Consider the following 27,723-nt stretch of genomic DNA (forward strand, 5'->3'; position numbering starts at 1 on the left):
AAATTTGGTAATTTCCTGTAACTCACAAAGATGGGTCTTCAGTCTTGTTAGGGCAGTGGCCTTCCCAATTCTGTACAAATTGCTTGTGGTGTCACATGCAGGTAAACACTGCTCCAAGCTTCTGAGCGATCGAACAGATAGGGACGAATCTTTCCTTAAGGCCATGTCCAGAGTGGTTCTCTTAATACATCCATGGTGACTGGAAGAACACTTTACAGTTATTATGACATAAGGGTTTTCGATATAAAGTGTTGCATCTGTCTTAAAAAAGTCAATATATCAATCCCGGCTGCACGGCCCACTGGTCAAACTGTGCAGCCACTGCTCAACCCTTACGGCAGGCCACAGCAGCCTCTTATTTCAATACAAACACAGGCTAATCAGAAAGCACAAAAGGTCACAACCATGTATAGGATATTCAGAAATATAGGGGGATCAGCGAGCGGCCCCTCCCCAAATGCCATAGCCCTGGTCGGCCTATGACGTAAAGCTATCGAACACCTCTTTTTTTCTTTGTCACCTTTGGAAGTCTATGTTTACAGACAGTTGTGAGTCTGATGATGGAAAGCAAAAAAAGAAAAGGGAAAGGTGGCGCTGAGATGGTCAGACTCAAAAGGAAAAAAAGGGATTGTGTTGCTGTGCTGTGTGTTGTTCATTCATTCACCATCATTCATAAAAAAAAAGAATGGGACAAAAAGAAATCAAGGGACATTTAGAATAGATAAAAGTGTGCGATTAATTGCGATTAATTGTGAGTTAACTATGACATTAATGCGATTAAATATTTTAATCGTTTGACAGCACTAATATATATATATATATATATATATATATATATATAAAGCCAAACAGTTGAAATACACATGATTTCTCACACGTAAACAAATCACGTGTATTTGAACTGTTTGGCTTTCCATACTCTTGGCAGCAGGTAATGTTAGCCTACTGTTTTCACCATTCCAACACCAGGACGTACAATCGTCTGCCACTAAAGCTATGAGCTAAAAGACACAAACTGCCTGGTTGCCAAGCCGGCAACTACTTTAAAAAGTTAGCGTTGAGCCCTGTTAATTAAACAATACTACCAACTACAACATCAAAAACTTGAATTAACAGAAACAAACACATTAGCTTCACCAAATTGGTATTTATGGAAAGGCATTTGTCCAATGTTTCTATTATTTTGGCCAGTCGTGTTTGAGGTGACCAAATTTTTAAAATGCTAACGCATACAGACCGACATACATGATCCAGAAACATTCACTGAAATAAGAACACAAACCACAAGATACAAACTCATATTTTATTGTAACACTGATAAGAATTGTAACACAATGAGGTAAGTTAAACAATCCACATCTGTGATGTTCTTGAACCAGCGGCACCACAAAATATTCACCACCACCCTATCAGTAACAGTTCCACAAAGTCTGCAAACAATGGCTAGTAATGACCAGTCCGTTCAGTTCACAGTTTAATACAAACATATTTCTTTCTGTTTCTTATGAGGACAAGAAGAATACTGATAACACAATATCCTTTTTCTTTGAGTCACATATCCAAACTTACCAGCTGTGTTTGTTTCTTTTTTTTAGGAGATGAAACTCAGTAGAAAAGATCAGATCCCCTGAGGGAGAAACATTCTTTTGTTTTTCTGATGAGAAAGAAGCCACTACAGACACTGGCAGGCTCAGTTTGAGTTTGCTACCATTTCTGCTGATGACTTGGCACGGTCTCAAAGGGCACTAGGGATACAGTATGCGACCATTTCAGTTTGCCTGTGCTGCAGTCGCACTTTGAAAATAAATGATCTTTCAATGCTGGAAGAGTCATCCATTACTCTACAGACATCTACTGCACAGCACAGCATGGCTGCAACACCAGTACCCTGAAATGCCCTCAGAGTTTTGACCCAAGTCCTTGTTGCGAGAGTGGTCAGAGAATAGTTTCTTTGCACTCAAGGCTTTGTTCAGAGGAGGGGGAGTCCAGTGGGTTGGTGGAGCCGCTGGTTGTATGTGGGAGGTGTTTTGGACGGCGCATGGAAGGGGACGAACTCAAAGCACCGCAGCTCTGAAGGTGAAGATCCTCATGGCCACGCTTCCTAGGACTGCCAATGATGCGCTGGGTCATCACCTGTGCAACAAAACATATTAGCCGAGAATGAAAGAGAGACCCACGTTGCTAGTTGTCTGTTTGTTTTAACATAACAATGATGTGATTGAACCATCCATTTTCATCCATCATGATTGCTTTCTGGTGTGTAATTACTGCCTTGCAGGGCTCTTAGCCTGATGTCTACTTATAGTCTTGTACATTGATACTCACCAATAAAACCAGAAACTTGCCTTAAACTATCATTGAACATCATACACTGTCTAATTCAGTTACCTGATCTATGACATTGGCACTAAAAATGGCCTCCTCCATGTGTTTCTCATCCGATTTGATGACACACTTGATGTTGTTGACAACTTGCTGGACTTCAGGAGGTAGACTGCAGCTTGAATGCTCCAGGAACTTGGCCACCAGTACTTTGGTGTCTTTGTACATCTTAAAGTCAGCCAGGGATTGTGGGCGTTCGTGGGAGGAGTGTGTGTGCAGGGCGCGGGGTTTAAGGTGGATGTCAACTTTCCTGCCTTCCTTTTGCTGCTTCCTGACACTTGTGTGACTGAGTTTAGCTCCAACTATGCCTGATGTAACGTCTGCTGGCTCTGAAGATGAAAAACAGAGAAGAAAAACACATTAAGTCCCATATAATTCTTAAAATCAAGGCTAATACCTGTGGATTTAGTGCTTTGGGTAAAGTGAAATCACAGTTTTCTGTGTCACTGAAGTAACACATTTTCATTATCAGCTCATTTATAATTGGTTTAGGATTTCATTTGTTTCCAGCTTTTTAATAATGCATTTTTTTTAGATAATCTAATTGGCCCAATGGGGTTTTAAATTATGTATTTAAGGAATGTTTAGTCCTTCAATTTATCAAAAAACTAAACATCACCCAATTCTTTTTTTTGGAGATACTTAATGGTTTTCACAGGACAGTGACGATAACTAACATTTGTTTTAATAAAGTTTGTTAAATTAGCTCTCAACGCTGCCAGTATTTTCTTCAGGTCTAATTGTTTTACAAAATAGGATGTGACTGCTGTTTAGTAGCAGATGTTACATGAATTTACAGTTTCTATGATGGTACCTTGCTCTGGTGAAGTGTGAGTTGAATCTTCAGCAGCAGGGTTATTTGCAGAGGCGCAGCCACAATTTTCTCCTGTAGAGGGAGACAAGAAACTTAGTGTGGACTCAACAAAGCAGGCACAAGCTGTTTAGTGATAGACCATTGCTTATAAACAATGAAAGGCTATAGGGCTGCCAATAATGATTAGTTTCATTATCAATGAATCTGCTGATTTTTTTTTTCCTATAAATTAATTGTTTAGACCATAAACTGTCAAGTTCTCAGAGTCCAAGGTGATGTCTTCAAATGTCTTGTTTTGTCCACTCAACAGTCCCAGTGATATTCAGTTTACAATGATATAAAACAGAGAAAAGTAGCAAATGCTCACATTGGAGGATCTGGAACCAAAGAATGTTTGGATATTTTTGCACAAAATATGACTCAAGAATGATGGATTAGTTGGCTAATAATTTAAGCTCTAAAATGCTGATCACTCTTGTCATATTTAGATGGAGTATTTAAGCTGTAGTATAAGTTATGTGTCACATTCTTGCTGCACTCACTTCCTGTCGTAGAGGAGCAGGAGATAGGGTCACTGGTGGAACGGACTATGCGTGCCAGTTTTCGGTACCTCCTGGCTGCTCGGAGCACCCGAGGCCTCTCTGAGGGCGAGTTACCGCTTTGGGCTGAGGTAGAGGGCGGTTGCGATGTGGAGGAGGGTGACCAAACACTGAAACACAGCCTGGGGCCGCGTGGCCTGCTAGGAGGAGAAGGGGAAGGAGAAGGAGCCATAGGGCTGATGCCTGAAGTTCCACCCGAGGAGGCCACAGAGGTGGGGGAGCAGGGCTGAGGTGGCGCGGGGAGAGTGACAGGGAGTGTGAGCTTCCGGCTCATCATTCGTGCCTTTATGAGGGAGTGTGTTGATGCTTTAGGTGGCTCCTCTGGTAAATGTTTGGCTGATGCAAGCTCGTCATATATGTGATTTGCAGCTCTGAGTTCCTCACATGGATGTGTGTTGTCCGTGGAATCCTCCAGATTGCTAAAGTTTTCTGAGGACCAGTCTGGAGAGCGCTCCAGAGACTCCTGCGTGTGTGAGGACTCGCTGTAACCTGTATCACTGGGGCGAGCATCAGTGTTAGGCAGGCCACGATGGCCACGTGTACAAAGTTCCAGGCTGGGGCAACTTCCGTCGATGGGGGCAGTGTGGGGCATGCCATAGGGAGAGGAGTCAGAGCCCTGGACCTCCAGGGAGCACAAGTCCTCTGAGGAACAAGTCTGGTCCGGATCAGCCACCTCTGACACCATCAGTGATGCACTGTCCACCGAGGCTGAGAACATGGGGAAAAAGTATCATCACCATGACTACTAATAGATAAAGACATATGACAATCCTCTGCAATGTTCACTGCAGTCTTAGCTGTCTTTACCCTGAGTGCTGAGTCCTGCAGTCGTGTTTCTTTCACACATACTGGATTCAGTGGCCTGCTGCTCTATGCTGGTGGTGACCTGTGAAGAGGAAATTATTAGTGGAGAAGGATAACATACCAGCACTCTTTGCATAAAATGAATTGAGCGGATAAAGAAAATGCTGGATATTTTGTATGTACTGTATGTATTGCATAAAAGCAGCTGTTTCACCTAACCGTCAACACCACAGTTGGTCTGTAGAGGGCTCTACGAGACCACAACACTAACAGAAAAAAAATTCTCACTAGAGGAAACTACTGTATAATTTAGAGTTGAATAAGAAGCTTCAATAAGATGTACTCATGTGCTTTTAAAGGTACAGTATATAATACATATACGTTTATATAATATTATATCATGCATGGTCTTTAGCCTGAAATCATCAGCTGAGTTTCTTCTGCCCGATGACTGTTCTCACACACAATCAATCGATGACTGCCCGCTTCCATTAGTTATTCACAGCAACCCCTGCTAATCTATTGCAGGTGAGGAAACCCTTTGCTGATTCCTACTTGAAGGACACTGTGAAGATAAGCATGGATTAACCATGTATAATGGAAATAGAAAAATTGAAAGCCTCAGGTGTTAAAGTATGTTGCAAATATAATGGAAGATAAAAGGATTTGCTGACATTAGACCATTATTTTAGCTGTGAACAATGAGAAGCAGTGAAGCCTCAGCCTGAAAAAAGCTGTGATCAGTTCAACAAGGGAGATCGCCTCAGTAAATCTGAAACAGCAGATAAATACTCAGATGAAACTGACAACATTTTAAAATGCAGACACAAGATTAACACAGTAGCAGGCCAGCCATTAGGAATTTTGGACAGAGGGACATTGTTCCCCCAAATTGGGCCCCTCATCCATTCCCACCTTTGCATTGCCCGATCCTGGGCCTTTGGCCAGCGTCATCTGTACCCTTTGACCTAGGTGGGCCTGCACAGTAGCAATAACATTTTGATACAAGTAAAGAAAAATGTACCAACCATTTCAAGAAAAACATCTGACAAGTTGGTCGGGTTGGCTAATTACCTTTAATATTAAGACCTCTGCTCTTTCCTTTTTTTTTTTTTTTTTTTTCTATACTATCAAATAATGGCAAAATGCCAAAAGTTACATTTAAAATAATGGTTTTAGGGGTTGGTAATGTTGGTCCATCAGTTGGTCCATCACCTTTGGGCCAGATGGAAATATCTCAACCACTACTGGATAGATTGCCATGACATTTTGTGCAGACAATCATGGTCCCCAGAGGATAAATCCTAATGACATATATCTTCTGACTTTTCCTCTAGCACCACTATAACATTGACATTACGGTTTTGAGTGAAGTCTCTCAAAAACTATTGTTATCATGAAATTTGGTATGTTACCCTAGGGGATGATTTGTAATCACTTTGGTGATCCTCTGACTTTTCATCTAGTGCCATCATCAGGTCAAATTTCTAATTTCTCCAGTGCTTTGGTTTATGGCCAAACACCTGCAAAACTAGCAACATTCCCAGCAGCCTGGGTCAAATGTTATATCATGCTGATGTTAGCTCAAAGCACTGATGTGCCAAACAGTACAGTCTCACAGAGCTGCTAGAATGTCTGTAGACTCTTAGTATTGTTACTGCTACTGCACATATGTAAAATATATTAATGTTTTAGATTAAAGAAGGTAACTGACCTTGGTCTGGTCCCTCTTGAAACAAAGAAATTAATGTACAGTTACGTCCAAGGCGACATGGAGACAGTGTTGTTTTAAGGGCTGATCGTTCTCACCTGGCTGGCAGGGGTCTGGCCCACCACAGACTCATATGGAGGCGGCAGGTCAGTTGGGTACAGTGTCCCTGGGCTGTTGATGGGCACGCCATAGATGGCGCTGAAGGGAGAATGGGGAAAATCCAGGTGCAGGCCTCTGTAAGGGGCATGACATCAGAGTTTCAATCAAACAGTAAACCAAAAAATCAAATTCCTATCTTGAATAACTGGAATACAAAGATTGGCGATTTCTCTGAGCCAGTCACACAGTGAAACATGTTTAAGAAACTGACACAGCAAGTCTGAATCCATCCTATCAAAAATAAAGTAGCCTATATTGTCTAATAAAAACATTAAGAAAGAAAGGATGAAAAATATCCTCTTGTCCCCAACATTCCAATCCAAATGATACATATGGGTATAGTATTATTCTATGTGCACCACCACTGTTTCATGTGGTGCCAATTAAGAATAAGCAGCCATGCGTGCAGTCATATCTTTTAATTACAACCCCATTCTCCTCTAAAGTGGCGGAGCATGAAATACAACCTGAGAGTTTCCACTAATCATCCGAGGCATGATGATGTCATGACACATCCCTGGCCCTGGGCAGGGACACCATAAATGCTTCCTCTGCCTTGTTTATATTTATGGCATAATTGACAAAAAAATGTGGCTTCCTGCCAAATGGCTACAGCAGCAGCACTCTCTCTGGCAAGACTGAGAAAATGGAGGAAATGATGAGGGAGGGGTCCACCGATCTTTTAAAACAGCTGAGCATAACAGATGTCGCCGCTGCTTAATGGAGGGAATGCTCTGAGCTGACCATGGATGATAATACCACATGTGCTGGTCACAGTCAGACACATGCCACAGCTGCTTAATATGATGGACTTGGATTTGTCTTTGCATGCAAATTTTCCTTTGGCATCTCACAGAAGATTCTGGCACCACTTTTACATCACGTATGGATCTCAAATATCTGATTTATATCAGGTGTCTGTGGAGGAGCAGGTAGGAATGTACAGATATAGGCTACAAAAAATGAATCCTGGAGAATCTTAAATATACAGTATGTGTGCTAGTATGTGTCGAGGGAGGGGGCACTGAGTCAGGTACAGTAGCCTGAACTACTGATAACTTGCAGTAACCAGCAGAATTCTAGTTTCAAATATTAGTTAGTTTTTAAATATTGCACAACCTTTTGAGATGGGTCTCTGCAATGCAACATCAGATTTTTCAATAAATTCTTCATTCATCAATTTAATACAAACAAAATCCCAGAAAAAAATGCCAATTGTATTTTGGAGAACATGCAGCGCCTTGATACCGAATTTCAATTGCTTTCATCTGGGAGCTTTATGTTGCCTTATAGGCAAAAGAAAAGAAAAGAAAAGAAAATATATATATATATATATATATATATATATATATATATATATAATTTATTTATTTATTTATTTAAACATTGATTTCTACTGCAATCAGTAACTTATACTCACTGCAATTAACCTGTAGTTTTGGTTTTACTTGATATAACAAATATTAGGATTTTCTGGATTGCCCTGCACTTTGCATATCATTGATAGTTGTTTGAATGTGCACAAACAATTGACATCTGATGTCACAAATGTTTTATAGGATGTCATTAATGTGTCAATTTCCACCTTGTTGGACAAAACAGCTGCATTGTATTGTTTTGTAGTGTAATAAGCAGCAACAACCAGAGTGTTCCACTAAGTAGGTTAAATTAAATGATACAGTGTCAATTGTCATTGAAAATGTAACAAAAAATTACGGAATTGGCCAAAGTATTTGGGCTACAAGGCATTTATTACAAGTAGAATATTGTGTATAATTACAATGTCTTGTAAATTTTGTTAGCAAATTACAATTTGTATTGTGTATTCCCTGAAAGTATCCACATATCCCAGAAGATACATCGGTACCAGAGTTTGGGGAGCACCGAGCACTTTGTGTTAGAGAAAAGAAGATGTGATGCTGATGAGTAGTATTCTGCCTCTCACCTCTGTCCATCCATTGAGGGGGTGCAGGTGTACTCCGGGGGGTAGTATGGTGGTGGGGGAATGGGAGGAATAAACTCATCAAAGTCCAGTGTTTGGTGGAGGATGGTTCCATGGGGGGTCATACAGTCAGCATTTAGAGCTCGCGCCCTGTGCGGCATGAACTGAAACACAACATAAAAACAACCATTATCAGGCTTTTTTACACATGGTGCTGAGTTATTAGTTTATTCATTATTTTAGACCATAATGTATCCATGCATGGCTGAACAAATGTGTCTTTTCACAGCACCTCTCTGCTGTTATTTCAAGCAGTTATTCCCATCTCTGCTTGTTGGTCACTGAACAAGCTTCACTACAGAGTCAAGTGCCTTGCTCAGGGGCACCTCAACAGCAGCTCTGATAGCGCTGCTCATTTATTTTCCTCATTCAAAGGTTTCTAAGTGGGACAACTTTCCAGTCACAGCCAGCCTGGTTTTCTAATCTCCAGGCTGCCACTGTTGCTATTGACTTGGCTAAATTTACTGAGCTAAATAAAAGGTTAACACCTCTTGTGTAAATTGGAAAACGAGGCCACTCTTGGAAACTCTGTGAGACTGTTAGAGATAAGACACAATGCTGTTGTTCTTTATCTTTTACTTATTCTGCTGTTCTATTTTAACTTGTTTTCACCTTCTATTCTATTTTGTTTTACTGGTTTATTTTTATATATTATATATATATTTTTTTCTTAATGTCTCTCTGTCTTGTGTAAAGCATTTTGAATTGCCTTGATGTTGATAGGTGCTATACAAAAAAACTTGCCTTGCCTTTTCTCTCTGTGAATCAATAGTCAGATGCCATTACATTCAGCCACTTCAATTTATAGAAGTTGTTCCGCTGGTGTGCATGTCTGCTTTGGTGTCATTTTTTACTTTCATACATTCACATAGTGTCTGCAAGGCGTGTAATTACAGATAAGCATACAATAAAACAAACATGAACAATAACTGCCCCTAAATCATTGATCAATATCATTAATTAACAGATCTCCACAGGTCTAGATAGTAAGATGCTTTGAGAACAATGTGTCCACAGCTTTGATCATCTGAAATTGGGCCAATGAAGCAGGAACGACAGGGAATTAAGTCCTTATGTCAACGTGAGAATGATGTTTCAGTACCATTTTTAATTGCTGTATAATTTAAACAGCTTTGGATGTATTTATTTTTATCATCTGTCTGTCTCTTCTTAAATAGTCACAGATATATAAGAGTAACAGCATTAGCTCTATGGTCCTGTCCCAGGGATCTAAAAAGTATTCATCTATGTAGTTATAACTGTTTAAATCTGCTGATTTCTTGCCAACTGTGGGCAGAAACAAGATATAAACACAACACAGACATATCATAATCACATTGTAAAGTTAATATGTACACATCCAGCAGACAAGAAGCAACATTATCATTCATTTGGAGTCCTGTATCTAAACACCAGGTGAATGTAAGTCGATATTAGCTCTGTTTTGGTCTCCACCAACTCCTGAGGGAACTATCTGGCTCTTTAACAGCTAAATGCTCCACTATAGTCACCAGCTGGTCACTAACTTTGTCTGTCTGCTGTTTTGTGCTGGGCAGGTACACATATAACAATAGGTTTATCAGATATGTTTTAATGTCAACAGCTACCATCTGATGCTACGCTGATGAAAGCGGTCAGAGTGAACCAAAACAATGAGCAGAAAGATGCAAAAAAGCACCATAGAGCTGAGAGGAACTGCAGATTCTGTGGATAATTCTCTGCAAGTTCATCACCACGAGCAGGTCTGATTTGAATATGGGTTTTTGTGGACTAGTGACTCACATGGAGATGAAACTAATGTAACATCTGTTTGCTGTACTCTGAATTATACTTAATTTATTTTACTAGCTACTAGCTGCTCACTGCTGATTTCCTGCCACATCAACCTGTTATCAGCCCAGAGCACCAGATTTAATATCCAGACTCATTTCAGCATGCACAACATTTACAGCATAGTTCATAAAATGTGTAAAAGGTTCTTGAATCAAATATTATTGCGAAGCTATTTGTGTTATCCAGTTGGAAGTGTTGCTCTACATCTCCAGTTGCTGATGTGTTTAGAGCCATTAAATAACTTTTGTTGTTGTGAAAAAACAAAGGGAGCTTGGCCATGCTAATTTCCCTTGTGACTGAAGGCATTTAGCTGTTGGTAATATTTTCATTGTTCCACATAAAATGAAAAAAGAGGATCACAGTGAGGACAGTGTACCTTTCAGGAAAATAATCCAGTGAGATGTTAAACAGTTTTCTTCAAATCCAACATGTTTTTTTGCGATACAGGAGGACACTGAGAGAGATCCTGTGACAATTGGCCTTCACTTTGTGTGTTTACATTCACTTTAGAATGTACCAAACAGCAGGATGATTCAACATGATTCAAAAACATTACTCTCCACTATCTTAAAGGGAGGAAAAGGTTAGCACGTCATTCCTGAGCTGCGTGTGATTATCTAACCTGATGATATTGATCTTCAGACTAAAAAATTATTTGAATTTTGGCAGGGGGGTCACTGAAAAGAAAATGAAGTCAGCCATTGTTGTCTGTGCTTCCATCACACTCACCATCTGAAGCACATCAGTCGAGACCATCTGCATACAGCACATGGCAGTCGCTAGAGCACACACAATGGTGGAGATGACGTTAAGGGCACATACGCTGAACAGCAGCTCCTAAAGGAGAGGGGGAGGGAGATGAGGAGACTGTTAGAGGAACAAAAGGAGAGGAGGAAGAAAAATAAGAGAAATGACAAGGGTGCAGGAAAGAAGGGGAAGAAGAGAAGACAGTTAACATTATAGAAACAGCACTTACATTAACATTAAAGATGTGATATGAGAACAAAAAGAGGCGAATGTGGAAAAGAATGAGAAGACACAGATAGGACAGAAGGTGACATAAACAGCGTTGACATCACCAGTAAAGTAACCAAGTTTAGAAAAGCACAGCAGGGTGGCACTGCAGTGGGAGAACACTGCTACAAACATCCAGTTTAGTAACTGCCAGCGGAAACAAATCAGGGCTAAAGTCCTGTAGTGGGCACCTGCTGTAAGAGAACCACACAGAACCAAGAAGAGTCTGCATTGTTAATATGTCTAAAATAAAATGTAAAAGGTTAAAGACTGATAAAAAGAATTAGGATGTCTCTGTGTACATGGAGGCCTAGCAAACAAATTCAATAACAGGAAAAACAACCTTATAAACATCCAAGGTTAAGCACGAGCATATACATAAATACATAAACACATTTACACTCAATGGCAATGCAGTGAAAAGCAAGGGGACACAAGTATTGAATCTGTCAGCAGAAATAAATGTGCATGCTGGTGAAATACTAGCCCAGCACCCTGAATCAGAGAAAAGACTTCTGACTGCAGTCCTGTTAGGCTGCTGTTTGTGCTATTTTTCTAAAATGTAGAAAATAATTATTCTAAAGTGGCTCCATTTTTAAAACCATATTGAGTTCTGTACATCCTAACAAATGAACCTATAATGATATAATAACTGCACTGTATAAATTAATTTACTGAAGAAGAGAACAGGAACAGTAATAGCACCTGCATGGTAATTGGCTCTGAGAATAGCAACTGTCTAGCATAGCACATGTTGAGAGGAGAGAGGATGATAGCAGCTTACAGTATATTGCTGCTTCAAAATGAGAAAAAGTATATGTCATTTATATACAGTATGTGTAGGTCTAGGTGAACTGCATGTTTGATTCAATCACAAACTATATGATTCTATATAAAGTTTTCATGGTTCATCTGTCACAATAAACTCCCGTACACAATCACTATAACACTACTATCAGGACTATTACTATTAAACAGTGTAAGACTGTGAACAGATGAGAGGGAGGAGGAGGAGAGAAGGCAGAAAAAGGTGCCAATGTATGGCAGATATTTTGACTATGGATGTTTTAATTCAAATATCTCAAAACAAGACGAAGTAAAACAAATTATGCAGCTCATACATCTACAACCCCAACCTATACTGTACATCCACACAGGAGAACCAAAACACAATGACATCAGCATTCACAAGTACATTCAACATGACAAATATTGAACACAACTGCTCCAAAATGTATATGAATATGACAATTTAATTCCTTAAAGACCAGGACAGGAGAGACTTTTAGCACTGGAATGAAAACCTCACAACACCTTTTTTATTTGTTACGGATACAAGGTCATGGATGAAGCTCCACAGTTACCACACAGTGTTTTCCAGCCTGTCGCTCAGATTATTCAGGAGGCACATAATTACCAGTGACATTACAAAACCCCACTTGTATTAGGCTGTTGATAATCTGCAGAGAGGACAGCCGTCTCCCCCACTCGGGTACCTTCACTTTTTAAAGGAGGAGCAGGCAGCAATTTTTTGCCAACCACATCCCATTATTCACTTTCACATAGTTTGAAGTTTGTGATATCAAATTAATCAGCTGCCAGCCCTGCAACTTATTCAAACATGTTTGATATCCAGGAACTAGTTGCCAAAAATCAAGTCTGTGTAAGATGGAAGTCAAAGCAGAGCTGATGCCAGTTGGAACCAGAGGAGTTCAAGTTATGCAGTGCCAACAATAAAATACAACTAATACAGTTCCTTGGAAGCTAACCGTTTTGGAGCATGTTTTGTGTTGAAGAATTGAGCAGAAGTCTGTCTGACATTTGAAACCTGAGACATCACAACCAGTCCTTAGAGATTTTAACTGCTTTTAGCTTAGGGATAATTACAGTAGGCCTAGTTAAAAGGGAGTAAAGAACTAACAAAGCTAAGTGATGTAAAACGTCCATGTGGTGCAGTGTTAAAGGTTAATATCACTGTTTTTTACCCCATTTACGCCAAATTACGTTCACTACGTTACAGCTAACCTGTTTCCAAAGTGTGTCATGGTGTCATGGTCGGATTTTGTGTCTCAGATTGAGGTGTGAAGTAGAGTGAGGATCGTGCTGCATTTTTCTGTCCAAGCCCGAACCCGACAGGCATTAAGATATTTATGTCTGAGCCCGACCTGAGCCCGACACAGTTAAAATCAATTTTTTTTCTCATACTAATGACACATAGGCCTATGTTTGTTTGTCTGGAAAGCCCTCTTTTATTAAGCAACTGTAGGAAGGCATTTGGAAATGTCAACAGATGTGCGCATCAGCGCACACGGGGCAACAAGCGCACGTTAACACAGGCACGCACCTACATAATAAGCTTTTTAAAATTGAAACTGTTTAATGCCTTATCGCGCTGATGTGACCGAGCCCGACCGAACCCAAACATCATTTCTAAATATCTCTCTGAACCCGGCCCGTCGGGTACCGTCGGGTCCACGATGGCTCGGTTCGGGTATCCATCCTCTAGTGTGAAGACTGACATGAGGGAAGTGAAGATTTAACATTTTTACATATTAAATGTGGTTTTACAATTACAACATTACAGTGGCAGATTGTATAGCAGTTTGAGCCTTACAGGGGGCTTAATTGGGTTTTCACATCACTGATACTCAACTGTTGTCTCTTGAACTGTGAACATCTTGACCAAGCTGAGACAAGCTACACACATGCCTCCACTAGCTGCATGCCTCCAATAGCTTGTGTATGACAGGCTCTCGGTAGCAAAGGGCAGCCCCCTGCTTTTCTCCAGCCAACATGGAGTTTCTGTTGATAGTCTCAGCTGACGTCCAAGCAGCTCTTTACAGCATCTGGCAGAAAACGCAGCACTTCCCTCAGAAAGCCCTGCAGCAGTTTCAGGGAGGCCAGTCCAGACTGTTGGTCAAGCCCTTCAGAGATTTTCTAATCTCCAATGACAGGAAGCAGCAGATGTTGTAGCTCTGTAATGCCACTTAATGCACGTAGTAAAGGAAAATCTTTTCTCACACCTCGAGCCTTGACCCTTCACACAAGTTCATGTCAGACCTACAGAGCTTCAATGGTCCTGTCAGAGAACACAGGATCACAACAATTATACAACATGTACAATGATCTATTATCCTCTTTTGTCACAGCCTGGAGCTAGAGATTCTGCCCTGTGGTCCAGGTGGACTGTCCTCCTAGATGAACAGGTCACCCAGTGACTTTTTAATTAAAAAAAATCCTAGTGTTTCGTTATTGAAGGCTAATCCTCGAGAGTTGAGAGTGAGACCCATCCCTTTTGACTCAGGTACACAGCTTAATCTGTTTTACAGGGCCCTGGCAGACCATCCAACCTTGCTGACAGACCAACAAAAGATACCAGCAAGACATTCTCACATCTTTCACTGTGACTCGTAGACTCGTGACTCTAGACTAACGTCTCGACATTTGCTCAGAATACAAATTGAGAATATGTCTGAGAATATGGCCATCCTTTCCCGTGGAAGGATGTCGTCAGTCTGTGGTTGGCTGTGGCTCAGTGGTAGAGCGGTTGGTGGTTCGATCCCTAGCCCTGCAGTCCCGTGTCGAGTTGCCCCCGGAGTGTAAATGCTTGTGAATGAGCAGGTGGCACCTTGTTTGGCAGCCTCGGCCACAGTGTATGAATGTGTGTGAATGGTGAATGGTTCCTGTACTATGTAAAAGCGCTTTGAGTAGTCGTTAAGACTAGAAAAGCGCTACATAAATACAGTCCATTTATAGTCCATTTACTTTACTTGGAAGATGACGAGGCAGAGGAGAAGAAATAGCAGAAATGCAATGAATGGGGGAAATCACTGATTTTTGAGGTTGAATGACCAGTAAGATGGTTTTCTCTCACAGATTCAACAAAATCAATAACTGATTTGGGACAAGTACAGTAATCTTTGCCAAACATTTGACAAAAACTAGTGTGTCTAGTCTGTATCTCTGCAGGGAGGGAGTGGAGGTTTATTACAGTATACGTCGTTTTCCCAAGTTGAACTGTGAGCATCTAGTAAGACAAAAAATATTTATGACAGCTTTATCTGAGCTAATTTTTGATATGGTAATGCATCTGCCACACAGATGTGAGTCGGTGCATTACGGTGATTTCCCCTGTGATCACAACGCACATAATAACATAATCAACCCTGCCAGGCAAAGAAATGTAACACCTCTAAAGAAAGTGTTTAACAGGCCTGATCACCATGATATTTAACCTCTAGAAGATACCTTGCCCCAAGCCAAACAGGTGAGTGAGTTACACAGCAATGTTACACATCCGCCCCTTACAGGAAATTACAAATTATCTTAATATTCCTTCCCACTGATGATTTATGGCCCCAGACAGTGTAAGGAAAATAAAAACTGGATGGAAATGAAATGTGTCTGCAAAGAGTGAAAGGCACATATTAGCAGCAGAGTAGATAGTGCTGAATGCTGTTTTTAAAAAAAACTTTTAAACAGAGAAGAACTAGTCCTGAGAAATGAGTGTTTAAGGTGGTTTAAAACTCAGTCTACCTGCTGTGATAACTCAGTTGCAGCTGCACCATGAGTTCATTAGGATCAGCGACAGCCTAACAGTCGTCTGAAATGGCTGAGGACTCGGGGGGACTCGAGCGTCCTCTTTGACATAACTCAAAACATCTGACTTCTTTGGCACTTAATAAAGATTTACGGCACCAGTTCCCATATCTCTTTTAATGAGCTATGATAAAAATGACAAATGTGCTTGATCCTTCCTCTTTTCATAAGCATGCTTCATCCTACGAAGTCATTTATTTGGTTATCAATGTTTTATAATCAATCAGGGTCATAAAAAGCATGGATTTGATTTTCGTTCTCCAATAAAGGCACAGTAGCACATACTGTACATCATTGCTGCAGACACTCTGTGTCAAGATAATCTACCGAGATCATGCACTAGCAAACTGCAGCCAGCCCAGGCTGGATACACACTGCATACTAAGAGGTCTGCCTCTTGGGGAAAGACAAATGCTGTTGCCATTCTCCACTTCCTTCCCAATTAATCTGAGACTGAACGCTCTCAGTGTTTTGTATTTTACGTCATTCGGCTGTTCTCACATGGGATATGTTACCCAGTGAGATAGGAAAATTGGAGAAATCAGTTTAGACGTGATGATTTTAGCAATTTAAAGGCAATTATTTTCAAACGACTACTGACTGTTACTCAAGTTAACAGTATCAATTTGATTAGAGATGTAACGAGACTAGAGTGGTAGAGTCTACAGCCATGTTAGCAGCTCTTTGAGGCTGTGCATATATCAGTGCTTTGAGCTAGATGCTAAAGTCAGCACGCTAACATTGTCACAATGTTTAGCAGGTATAATGTTTACCTAGTTAATCATCCTCATTTAGTCTGTTAGCATGCTAACATTTGCTTATTGTCACTGAACTTTTACTTACTGTATTACATCCTGTTGACATCTCTTTATATATAGGCTATATTTATGACTCTCATTACAAATACATTTACTACATTCCTGTTTACATTCAGTTTATTCATTTTGCAATTACTGTACACCATAAATATATATTACTTTATTTTATGTTATACTTTACCCCAATATTTTAATTCTTAGATTCTCAGTTTTTTTACTTGCATGATTTTATGCAAAATAATGAGCATTGTTGAAAGGGAGGCTGAGACTGAGATATAAGATTTTTATTTCCAATGACTGCTTCTCTGTAATTGTTGTGTATACAACAATATACAGTATAACTTGTAATTAAACACAACGTAAAGCTGAGGCTAAAGGGGATGTCATGTTTTGCAGGTATTTAAACAAAACAAATTGATCTTATGATTAGATGCAATTTATCCTTAGGGGAACATGAATGTCTGAACCATATAGATATTTCAATAAAAAAACACAAGTTAGCCTAATGGTGGTGCTAGCGGGTAAGCCAGGGGATCACTAAAAACAGTAGACTTTATCATCTGGGGACCATGAATGTCTGTACAACATTTCATGGCAGTCTATCCAACAGAAGTTGAGATATTTCAGTCCAGACCAAAGTGGTTGACTGGCTGACTGACATTGCCATCCCTAGAGCCATGCTGCTTGCTAAAAACAGAGAAACGTCTGCAGATAAAACTCAAGTGGCTTCAAGTTGGGCAAAATTTAATTTGTTTCCCACATCTAGACTTTCATCTCTGGAGTGCAAAAAACAAATAAGTAAATAAATAAATAGATGAAATTTAATTTACCTGCAGTCTGAACACAGTCTAACTTATATAGAATATGTGTTACATATGAAACCATCATCAGCTCTCACCATCAGCACAATACAAACACATGCTGGCTTCCACTGACCTTGAGACGTAGGCGTATGGTGTTGCAGTCCCTCAGTGGATTCAGCTTCAGCGTCTCTCCCAGGTTGTTGCAGCTCGAACTCTGATGCTGCAGCTCGCAGCATACACACACTCCATCGCTATCAAACTTTAGCTGGGGGGGAGGAGGGGAGAAAACACATCCACACTCATGCATGCACGCCATATACACAAACAAACACACACACACACACACACACACACACACACAATACATACATACACACACACACACACACACACACACACACACACACACACACACACAAAAGCACACACAAAGACACACGCACAGATCAGACCTGAGCTTGGTGTTCTGACGTATTGTTCTTAAATGTTCAGGATTACTCCTGACATGAAAAAATTGTTAAGAGGCAAGTGAAAACAGTAAAAAAGAATATAATATAATATTGTGATAGAAAAAAGCAGCTTCATATGGCTAAAGTGTACAACAAAAGAAGAGAGTCTGTGAGATGTGGAGCTACCCAGGGAGGGATGGAGGTAGAGCATACCTCTGCTATGTGTCCCAGATTGAGAGAAAGCAGGACATGAACCCAACAAGTATGGGTTAATTACATTGGGGAGAGGAGATGAGGAACGTAGCATTTCAGTCACGACTGGGGGAAGGGTCTCTGGGGAGCTACATAAAGCAGTAAAGTTGGTCTACTCGACTGGTCCCACTTTTGTAAAGAGAAAAGCTGTCTCTTATGTGGAAGTGGTAGGGTTAGTGGGTGGGTGCTGGATGAATCACAAAAGGCTTTTTCCGTCACGAAAAAAGGAGAGACCCTGGCGCTATAAGTTCCGCTAAAAAATCTGCTTAGCATCTCATTATGAAAATGTGAAGACTGAGTGTTCTGTGTCCAACTGCTTCTGATCTCCAGCCGCAAGGAGGAAAAGCTTAATACACTTATTTTGAAGTGTGCTCTCCTGTTTTCCATGTATTAACACTGCCATTAGAAACGCCAGGGTGTAGAGAGCTGCTGGGAACCTCTTCTGATTTAAAAAAATAAATAATATTAAGCACCATTTAAAGGGGGAACATCACACAGGTGAGTTCTGCTCAGCTTGTGAAAACAGTTGTATTTTATACTTTTGTGGCTCTGGAGGAGCTCGATCATGAGAAAACAACCTAAATGATGTGGTCTTTGGCTCGGTGACTATGAATCCTTAACAGAAAGCCTGTATTTCAAAATGGGGTTATGGAGTTTGCAATACAGGACTATTTACAAGGAAAAAGACTGTCTTGATGGATGATGTTAGTGATATGATGAATGCCATGTATCATTATTTTTAGAGTATGTTAGGCTACTCAGATACGCCATCATGTGTCATGTCAGTGGTACCATACTTATTTTAGAATGCTTTTAATAAAATTTTTGAAATAGTGTTTTGTTGTTGTGGATGGTTTTCAACATACATCAACTATTTATACATGAATGGTTATATAGGAGAGTGCTAGTGTTCCAGGAATATAAGAATTATAATGATGATGATGGGGCACTCTGAGCCTTAGTAAAGGCACAAATATTCAAACAATCTTCTTTTTTAGCCTTGATTTCATTACATTTTGTTGTAAGTTATTACTCAGAAGAAGTGTGTGATTTTGATTGCATATTTCATCAGGTTTTGACATATGATTTAAGAAAAAAATAAAATATATATATATACACACACACACACACACATATATGCCAAGTTAGAGAGATATAGGAAATGTTTTTCAACCCTCAAAAATTGAAAGGCAGATTAAATGACTGGAGAGTGAGTGGGTTAAGGTCCAGTTGGTCTCACCAGCTGACAGTCCTCCAAAGAGTTGACCAGCTGAGCGTTCTGGCAGGAGAGGATGGAGCCCGCCAGGTTGAGCATTACACACACAGCTGACAGCAGCATGAAGAATGTGATCTGTGACAGAGAACGAAATGGAGAAAAAGGACAACATAATGTCAAAAATCTTACTGCTTACTAACATTGATTCGACGCTAACAACTTTCTGATATTGTGTTTGAAAGCAACTGTAATTCAAGAGGGCACGGTGTACTTTGCCAATCACTCGTCACTCAAGGTGATTTCAACAGAGCACCAAAGAGGAAATCAGCACTGATGTCAGGAGAAATCAATAACCTGTTTCTCCTCAGACCTCCAGAGTCTGATAGTGAGAAAAATCATAATCACAGAGAAGCTTTTCACCCAATGACATAATTTATTTGTTTCACACATATAAATGCAAATCACATTTGAAGAACTAAATAAATACATAACATGTGAGGGTATGGTAGACACTTGTAATGGCTTAGATAAAAAAAACACACCCAAATGACATAGCAAAGGTAAAATGTAGACATATAAAATCACCAGTACATTTTAAGTATCAGTGTTATATAGTTTCATGTTAAAAAATAAGTTTAGAATTATATTGAAGAAGTAAAAAAGAAGACAAAATTGCAGAGAAACAGAAGTAATTGCCGTACTTTCAGAATAAATAACTGTTTCTAAGAGTGATAATTTTTTTCCCCAAATCAAATGTTTTTGACAGCAGGGCATTTCTAAGTCTATTTTTTACATAGACAATGACACAGAGGAATCCATTAAATGTACATTTTCATTCCACCAGATAACTCCACGATAAACTGAATACGGAATGTTTTATACAAAGTATGATAAAGATTCTTTATCTTACTTTGTATTCTGGTTGGGTAATTATGAAAATGTGAAACATAACAAACAGGCTTGTTGTCAAATGGAAATTCTCGACCCACAGCAAGCTATTTCTATCTTTCTCACATCTGAACGGTGCTGTAGCTAACATCTTTCAGTCAGTACTATACACAGACACACATGCACATACACCAACACCAGTTTCAACAGAGCTAATATTTCTCAATGCTCAAAGCTGATAGAGCTGGCAGTTTAGGCCTAATGTACTTTCACACCAAAGGCCTACTTGGTCCCTTTTCCTCGAGGTAAAGGCTTCTTTTTATTTCCTAGCTGACAGCCCCGTGGATGTCAAGCCCGTTAGCAGAATTATAGCTACCATTTCTGGCACTTCAAGTTACGGGTCAAGCGTAACAGAGAAAGATTTAAAGCTGACAATAGACGACAAGCTCTCTGTCCAGGAAATTGGAAACCAGGCACCATCATTTTAACTGACTCTACAATTCCTGGTTTTGTGGAAACATGATGACTGAGTTTCACAAGCTCATATGTGATAAATGTATTTAAAAATCACAATAATAGCCTATTTTGCTTTTTACAAAGAAAAAACCCTGGAACAGTGTTGTTGGAGGACACAAAGGGCACTAGCAGGAGGAGTTTGACTGCTGTAAAGGTTCTTGAGAACACACACACAGATGGAGAGGAGGAGAGAGGCACCAGGGGCGGAGAAGGAACTGGAGGTGGCATGTAATAAACAGATGGAGCGATACATTTAAGTGCTTTTCACTATGGCAGAAAATTGAAAGATTGAGAGGCTGATGGGCAAGCTTGCAAAGCACCTCTTTGGATAGAAAATCAGAAAAAGAGAAATGAGAGACGTAAAATGAAAACAAAAGTTAAAACAAAAGAAACAAGACAATAATTCCCAGTCACAGACAAGAAGAGAAGACAGATAGAACAAGACTTGGTTGCCCCATGGTTCACTGGTGGTGTTGATGTGTAGATCGGATTTATTAGCATTTCCTTTTAAAGTCTGGTTCTCTGGTTGATCAGCTGCACGAGAATGTAATCAAGGAGGCGCACTGGTGGTTTTGTATAATGGCCGCAGTCAAAACTGCAGACTTCTTAAATATATATATATATATATATATATATATATATATATATATATATAGCACATCGAGCTGGGAGGAGGCCACGGGGAAGACCCAGGACTAGGTGGAGAGATTATATCTCCAACCTGGCCTGGGAACGCCTCGGGATCCCCCAGTCAGAGCTGGTTAATGTGGCTCGGGAAAGGGAAGTTTGGGGTCCTCTGCTGGAACTGCTGCCCCCACGACCCGACCCCGGAGAAGTGGACGAAGATGGATGGATGGATATATATCTATATATAGATACAGTACTGTGCAAAAGTTTTAGGCAGGTATGAAAAAATGCTGTAAACTAAGAATGCTTTCAAAAATGGAAGTGTTAATAGTTTATTTTCATCAATTAACAAAATGCAGTGAATGAACAGAAGAGAAATCTAAATCAAATCAATATTTGGTGTGACCACCCTTTGCCTTCAAGACAGCATCAATTCTTCTAGGTACAATTCTTCTAGGTAGGTTGTTCCAAACATCTTAGAGAACTAATCACATATCTTCTGTGGATGTAGGCTTCCTCAAATCCTTCTGTCTCTTCATGTTATCCCAGACAGACTCGATGATGCTGAGATCAGGACTCTGTGGGGGCCATGCCATCACTTCCAGGACTTCTTGTTCTTCTTTACGCTGAAGATAGTTCTTAATGACCTTGGCTGTATGTTTGGGGTCGTTGTCCTGCTGCAGAATAAATTTGGGGCCAATCATACACCTCCCTGATGGTATTGCATGATGGATAAGTATCTGCCTGTATTTCTCAGCATCGAGGACACCATTAATCCTGACCCAATCTCCAACTCCATTTGCAGAAATGCAGCCCCAAACTTGCAAGGAACCTCCACCATGCTTCACTGTTGCCTGCAGACACTCATTATTGTACCGCTCTACAGCCCTTTGGTGAACAACCTGCCTTATACCACAGCCAAATATTTCAAATTTTGACTCATCAGTCCAGAGCACCTGCTGCCATTTTTCTGCACCCCAGTTGCTATGTTTTCGTGTATAGTTGAGTTGCTTGGCCTTGTTTCAATGTCTGAGGTATGGCTTTTTGGCTGCAACTCTTCTATGAAGACCACTTCTGGCCAGACTTCTCCGGACAGTAAGTGGGTGTACCTGGGTCCCACTGGTTTCTGCCAGTTCTGAGCTGATGGCACTGCTGGACATCTTCCGATTTCGAAGGGTAATAAGCTTGATGTGTTTTTCATCTGTTGCACTAAGTTTCCTTGGCCCACCGCGGCATCTACGATCCTCAACATTCCCTGACTTTTTGCAAGTGTACCTATAAGAATTGATGCTGGTTTTAAGGCAAAGGGTAGTAACACCAAATACAGATGTGATTTAGATGGGTTTTTGGTTGCTCACTTTGCATTTTGTAAATTGATAAAAATAAACAATCATTATTTATACTTTTGAAAGCATTCTTAGTTTACAGCATCTTTTCCACACGTGCCTAAGACGTTTGCATATATATATATATATATATATGAGCCACCAACATTTCTATCAACATATTCATTTTGTGCCAACGTTTCTGTATCTTTGAGCCTAAATGCAAAAGCCTGAAGAATGTTTTTTGGTGCATGCACCCAGTGATCAGTAGACCTTTCTCACAGCAGACATTAAGAACAGGTGTTACTAATAACATTAACGACAGCTCCTTTCTATTTAAGTGTCCCAGTGAGAGGGGCAGTGAGCCAGCATGCACAACACCAGGACCCTGAAATCCAAGCAGCTAAATGGAATTCAGCTATCATTAATTTGATTATTTACACCTGGTGCTTTTCCTACTGTGTAAGGTCAAAAAGTCAAAATGTCTTCCGCGAAAAAGGATGGGTGACACATTGAAACAAATTATTCAGAAATAGAGTTATCTGGCAAGATTTTACATAAAATTCCCCCGTTTTCTCCAATTGAATCACAAAATGGGATTGCAACAGAGATTGATACAAGGTTGTTTTACCTAAATCAAACTTTACCAAACGAATAAAACCTAAACAGATTGGCAAGTAAATGTAACATGCATATAAAAACAAAAGGCTTGTGGGAACTATATGGTACATTATCACCTTGACAGAACATTGATTTAATTTTATCGATACTTCTGTAAGGAACAGATTTAACAAATTTTCTGTATGCCGTGATAACGTTCGGAAGGACTGAAGTATCTCTGCCAGACTGATGCAATCTGTTTCTGTGGTGGGCCCATTTAAATCAATCAGTGATGAGTGTTTTTGAAACTCCCTGAGATTTGTGAGACGAAGAAATATTTCTAATGCAAGGATGTCTTTAGACTTTAAAATGTTCGGACAAGTTTCTACTGCCAACTTGGATTGATTTCTTTTTTCTTTTTTTTAAAGATTATTTTTTGGGCATTTGTAGGCCTTTATTGACAGGACAGCTGAAGACATGAAAGAGGAGAGAAGGGGAATGAGATGCAGCAAAGGACAGAGGTCTGAGTCGAACCCTGGCCCACTGCCTCGAGGAGTAAACCTCTATATATGGGCACCTGCTCTACCAACTGAGCTATCCAGGCTCTCAGATTAAACTGTTAAACAATGAAATGAGGATTTTCTTATGCTTACTTATTAGTAATGTTATAGTTTAAGTTACTTTATCATTAGTTTAGTGTAGTATAAAATAATTAGTTTATAAATATAGATCGATATTTCATATTTTGTCAATGGTTAATAGTTGTTTTGTAAATCATAAACATTATTTGGATGGCTATTATAAAGTTGCAACTGATGCTTATAATAATTAGATAATGCTATAATAAGTGGTTTGTAAAGCATCAAGTAACATATATTTGGCCCTAATAAATAAAAGACTTTTTTTGGTGATCTATAAAAGAGATGATTATTTGTGCACCAATAATAGCTATCTAAATGATGTATTTACTAACCATTAACAAGGTATTTTTAATAATCAGTTAATAAAATAACAAATTATAGCATAACTAAGAATTATAAATCATAATGTCATTTTTTGTTAACAGTAAAGTGTTACCCTCACAATATTTATATATCACATGGGAGTGCAGGAGTGTTTAACGCGTATGGTGTCATGACAATAACTATCACAACTAGGATCTTGTAATGCACAAACCAGTGACAGTAAAAGCTCTCCCTCTCTCTCTCTCTCTCTCTCTCTCTCTCTCTCTCTCTCTCTCTCTCTCTCTCTCTGACACACAGGCCATAAGTTATATTTTAATAAAACCTCTCTGGGTTTGCATTGTTGCGAGCTGAGCCAGTTGGATACAATGCTGAGCCTCAAACAATAACCAGCTGCAATTCCAACTCTAAGCTCCAGTGACTGCTGAAGTGCGCTGCCATGATATCACGCTGCTTTAAAAGGATATTTAGTTGTTGGTTGCATGCATTTGCATAGCTGTCAACAAAATGTGTGTCAGATCTTCCAATTACTCATTATTGTAATCTGCAGCTACAATAAAAAGCGCAGAACCATGAAACAAAGATGATGCCACCACTACCCTGCTGATTCAGACACACACTGGCTGAATTGTGTGTTTATATGGAACAATGGTGATAAAGTCCCACAAGACATTTTTAATATCCAAAGTCCTCTCCAGGCCTGTGTGACCCAGGTATCACCTGTACATCCCCCATGGTTTCTCTCTGCTGAGCTGATTATTGTGCCAGGCCCCGCACCAGTGCCTTCTCATTACCATGTAGGATCACATAGCACCATTTAGCAACTAGTCATTAATTATTGCTGCACTGCCCTCTGCATGTCAAAGAGGTAAACACACACATTCACACAGGAAAAGCTACGCACCGCCACTCGGTCGCTCTAACAGCCGAGGCAGATTTATGCTGCGTGTCATCATCTCATCGTTTAGTGCTCACTGCGGTGGACAATACACCACAATATAATCACCATTCATCTCCATGACACACACTCACAGATTACGATATAACACCCAAGGTTCAGGTGTTTCCCTGTAATTCTCCATAACTGTCACTGAGGTGAAAAGCCTTTGGCTTTAGCTTTGCCTCTTCCTATCCGTCATCCAGCTGCAGTAGTTCTCAAACTGCAGAGGAAAGGGATGATGTTTTAGATGGAGCATATATGTAGTAACTGGTGAGAGTTGTTTTTGTGCATCGGAAAGGTGTAGTTAGGTAGGCTGTATCTAAAGGAGTATAATCTTAGAGGTACCCTTTAAAGTTTTTGACTGCTAGCAGCGCTACGGGGCAATATTATTTATGAGTGGGCCGCCATTTTGTTTGTTCTCATGCACAAGGACTAGGGCTAGGTACCGAATTCAATACATTTTAGGCACCGAGCTGATTGCCTCTAAAGTATCGAGTATCGAAAAATGCCTCGTCATTCGATACCCAATTTCAATACCTAAGGAGTAAATCTCATCAGTGTCAGTGAGCCAATAAGCATGCAGCATGTTTCTACCAAGATCTAATAATGTTTGTGATTGGCTGTCTAACGTTACACGTCGCAGAGGCAGGCAGGAAAAAATCTACGTTATACAGAGACGGGGCTCACATAGTAGGAGCTGAAAAATAAATAAAAAGATTTGTGCCGTAATGTGTAATGTTGTAATTTCTTTTTGTTTTATAAAATTGGTATCGAAAAAAGTATTGTTTAGGAACCGGCATCGAAGTCACAGTATTGGTATTGGTACCAGTACCAGTATCGGTATCGACTATTCTTGAACGATACCCAGCCTTTACAAGGACACATATGTGCACAGGCACATACAGTAGGTGATGCGATACACATTCCTGCCACTGGTTTCACATTATTGATCCACAGCTGGTTGTAATGGGCAAAGCAATGTGTCAACAATGGCAGAGAAGAAGAATGGATGTAAACAATGAATGGTTTAAAATAATTTAAAAAGCTTGATAAATGTTTAGTTAGAAAGGAATTGCATTCAACACATTTGTGAGACCTTAAGGATTCACATAATGGGTTTTGATTAACACTGAATGTAAAAAGAAACTTTGTTTAGTTACAAGAAATCCCCACAGGGCAAAGGTTCGACATTTTGGAAAATACGCTTATTCACTGTCTGGCGGCGAGTTAAATAAGAGGATTGATACCAATTTGTACAAATGAAACAAACAAGAGATAACTTTGAATTAGTGAGCTTAAGAGGTGTATTTTGTATTCTTTGGTCAGAGCCACGGTAGCTGTTTCCCCATTTCCTGTCTTTGTGCTAAGCTAAGCTAACTGCCTGCTGGCTGTAGCCTTATATTTATGTAATGGAAAGACACAGAGTGGTACCAATCTTCTCATCTAACTGCCCGCCAGAAATGTCCAAAATGGTGTTCTTTAAGGGGTGTGGAGTTTCAGTTGACTTGGGAAATCTCTGTAAAACAATGTCAATTTAACAATTAACACAAACTCTAAAAATCAGCATTAACAGTTCACCTTCAATACATTTGTCTAAATAACAACTCTCAGGCAAAATAGATGCTTGAATAGCTGTAGTTCAAACATCCTGTCTTTCTGTTGTAAAGCTCTTCTGATCTATCTGCGCTGCCACCACCAACAAAAACCCAAGGTCATTCATCACCTGTTTATTTGTAGAAGCACGAATCAGAGATATGATAAGCATCTTAGTGGGGAAACTGGACTGATGCAGCAGCAAACAATAATAGGATTTTATTGATCATCATTATCAGCCAACTAATAAGAAAAAACAAAGATATGTAATATAAATAAGAACACAGGAAAGTGTGTGCTCATATATCATCAACTGACAATTTCAGGAGTATTTTAAGCAGCAATATATGCATATTTTATTAGGAGTATATGCCCTGAAGCGTGCACATATGCACAAAACTGTCATGTAGATGTATAACAGGTTAAAACAAGACCTCTTACACATTCATGTATATCTACATATAGGTGCAGAATGTGCAGATTAGGCCATGTGCATTACTAGCTGTATAAGTTATTTAACACGTGGTGTAACGTGAATGTGCAATTGTGTCTGCTAGTACTATCATGGCTAAAACATTCAGTAAAATACGAGGCAACAAATTAACCTATGCATAACCTGCAATAACCTCCACACATTTCAAGTGACAAACGCATGGAAATCTATTTGTTAACTTAATGTTAGTGTCATAATATCTATTGAATATCAGGACCTAAAGAGTGTATTCTTATCTGAACTGATAATCTAAAGGTAGAAGGAGTTGTATGCAGTACAGATCAAAAGGCTCTTAGGAGAAACTTGTGATTTGGGGCCACATTG

At 39.8% G+C, this 27,723-nt stretch overlaps 1 protein-coding gene across 2 annotated transcripts in view; it reads right to left on the reverse strand.

The window, feature by feature from the left end:
• Positions 1-1,289: 1,289 nt before the first annotated feature.
• The window catches only part of fam189a1 (family with sequence similarity 189 member A1), an 84,043-nt gene continuing 57,609 nt past the window's right edge, over positions 1,290-27,723 (reverse strand). Inside the window, exons 3-12 of one of the 2 annotated variants that reach the window (XM_039796218.1) lie at positions 19,480-19,590; positions 17,672-17,836; positions 11,034-11,141; positions 8,415-8,575; positions 6,409-6,544; positions 4,603-4,681; positions 3,739-4,503; positions 3,197-3,268; positions 2,389-2,711; positions 1,290-2,133 (exon numbers count right to left, since the gene is read on the reverse strand). In XM_039796218.1, the coding sequence (XP_039652152.1) occupies positions 1,936-2,133; positions 2,389-2,711; positions 3,197-3,268; positions 3,739-4,503; positions 4,603-4,681; positions 6,409-6,544; positions 8,415-8,575; positions 11,034-11,141; positions 17,672-17,836; positions 19,480-19,590 (2,118 nt within the window). In that variant the 3' untranslated portion in view covers positions 1,290-1,935. The remainder of the gene's footprint in view (positions 2,134-2,388; positions 2,712-3,196; positions 3,269-3,738; positions 4,504-4,602; positions 4,682-6,408; positions 6,545-8,414; positions 8,576-11,033; positions 11,142-17,671; positions 17,837-19,479; positions 19,591-27,723) is intronic. The other variant, XM_039796219.1, reaches the window with a different exon arrangement.

Source organism: Perca fluviatilis, chromosome 3 (genome assembly GCF_010015445.1).
Source record: "Perca fluviatilis chromosome 3, GENO_Pfluv_1.0, whole genome shotgun sequence".
NCBI lineage: Eukaryota > Metazoa > Chordata > Actinopteri > Perciformes > Percidae > Perca > Perca fluviatilis.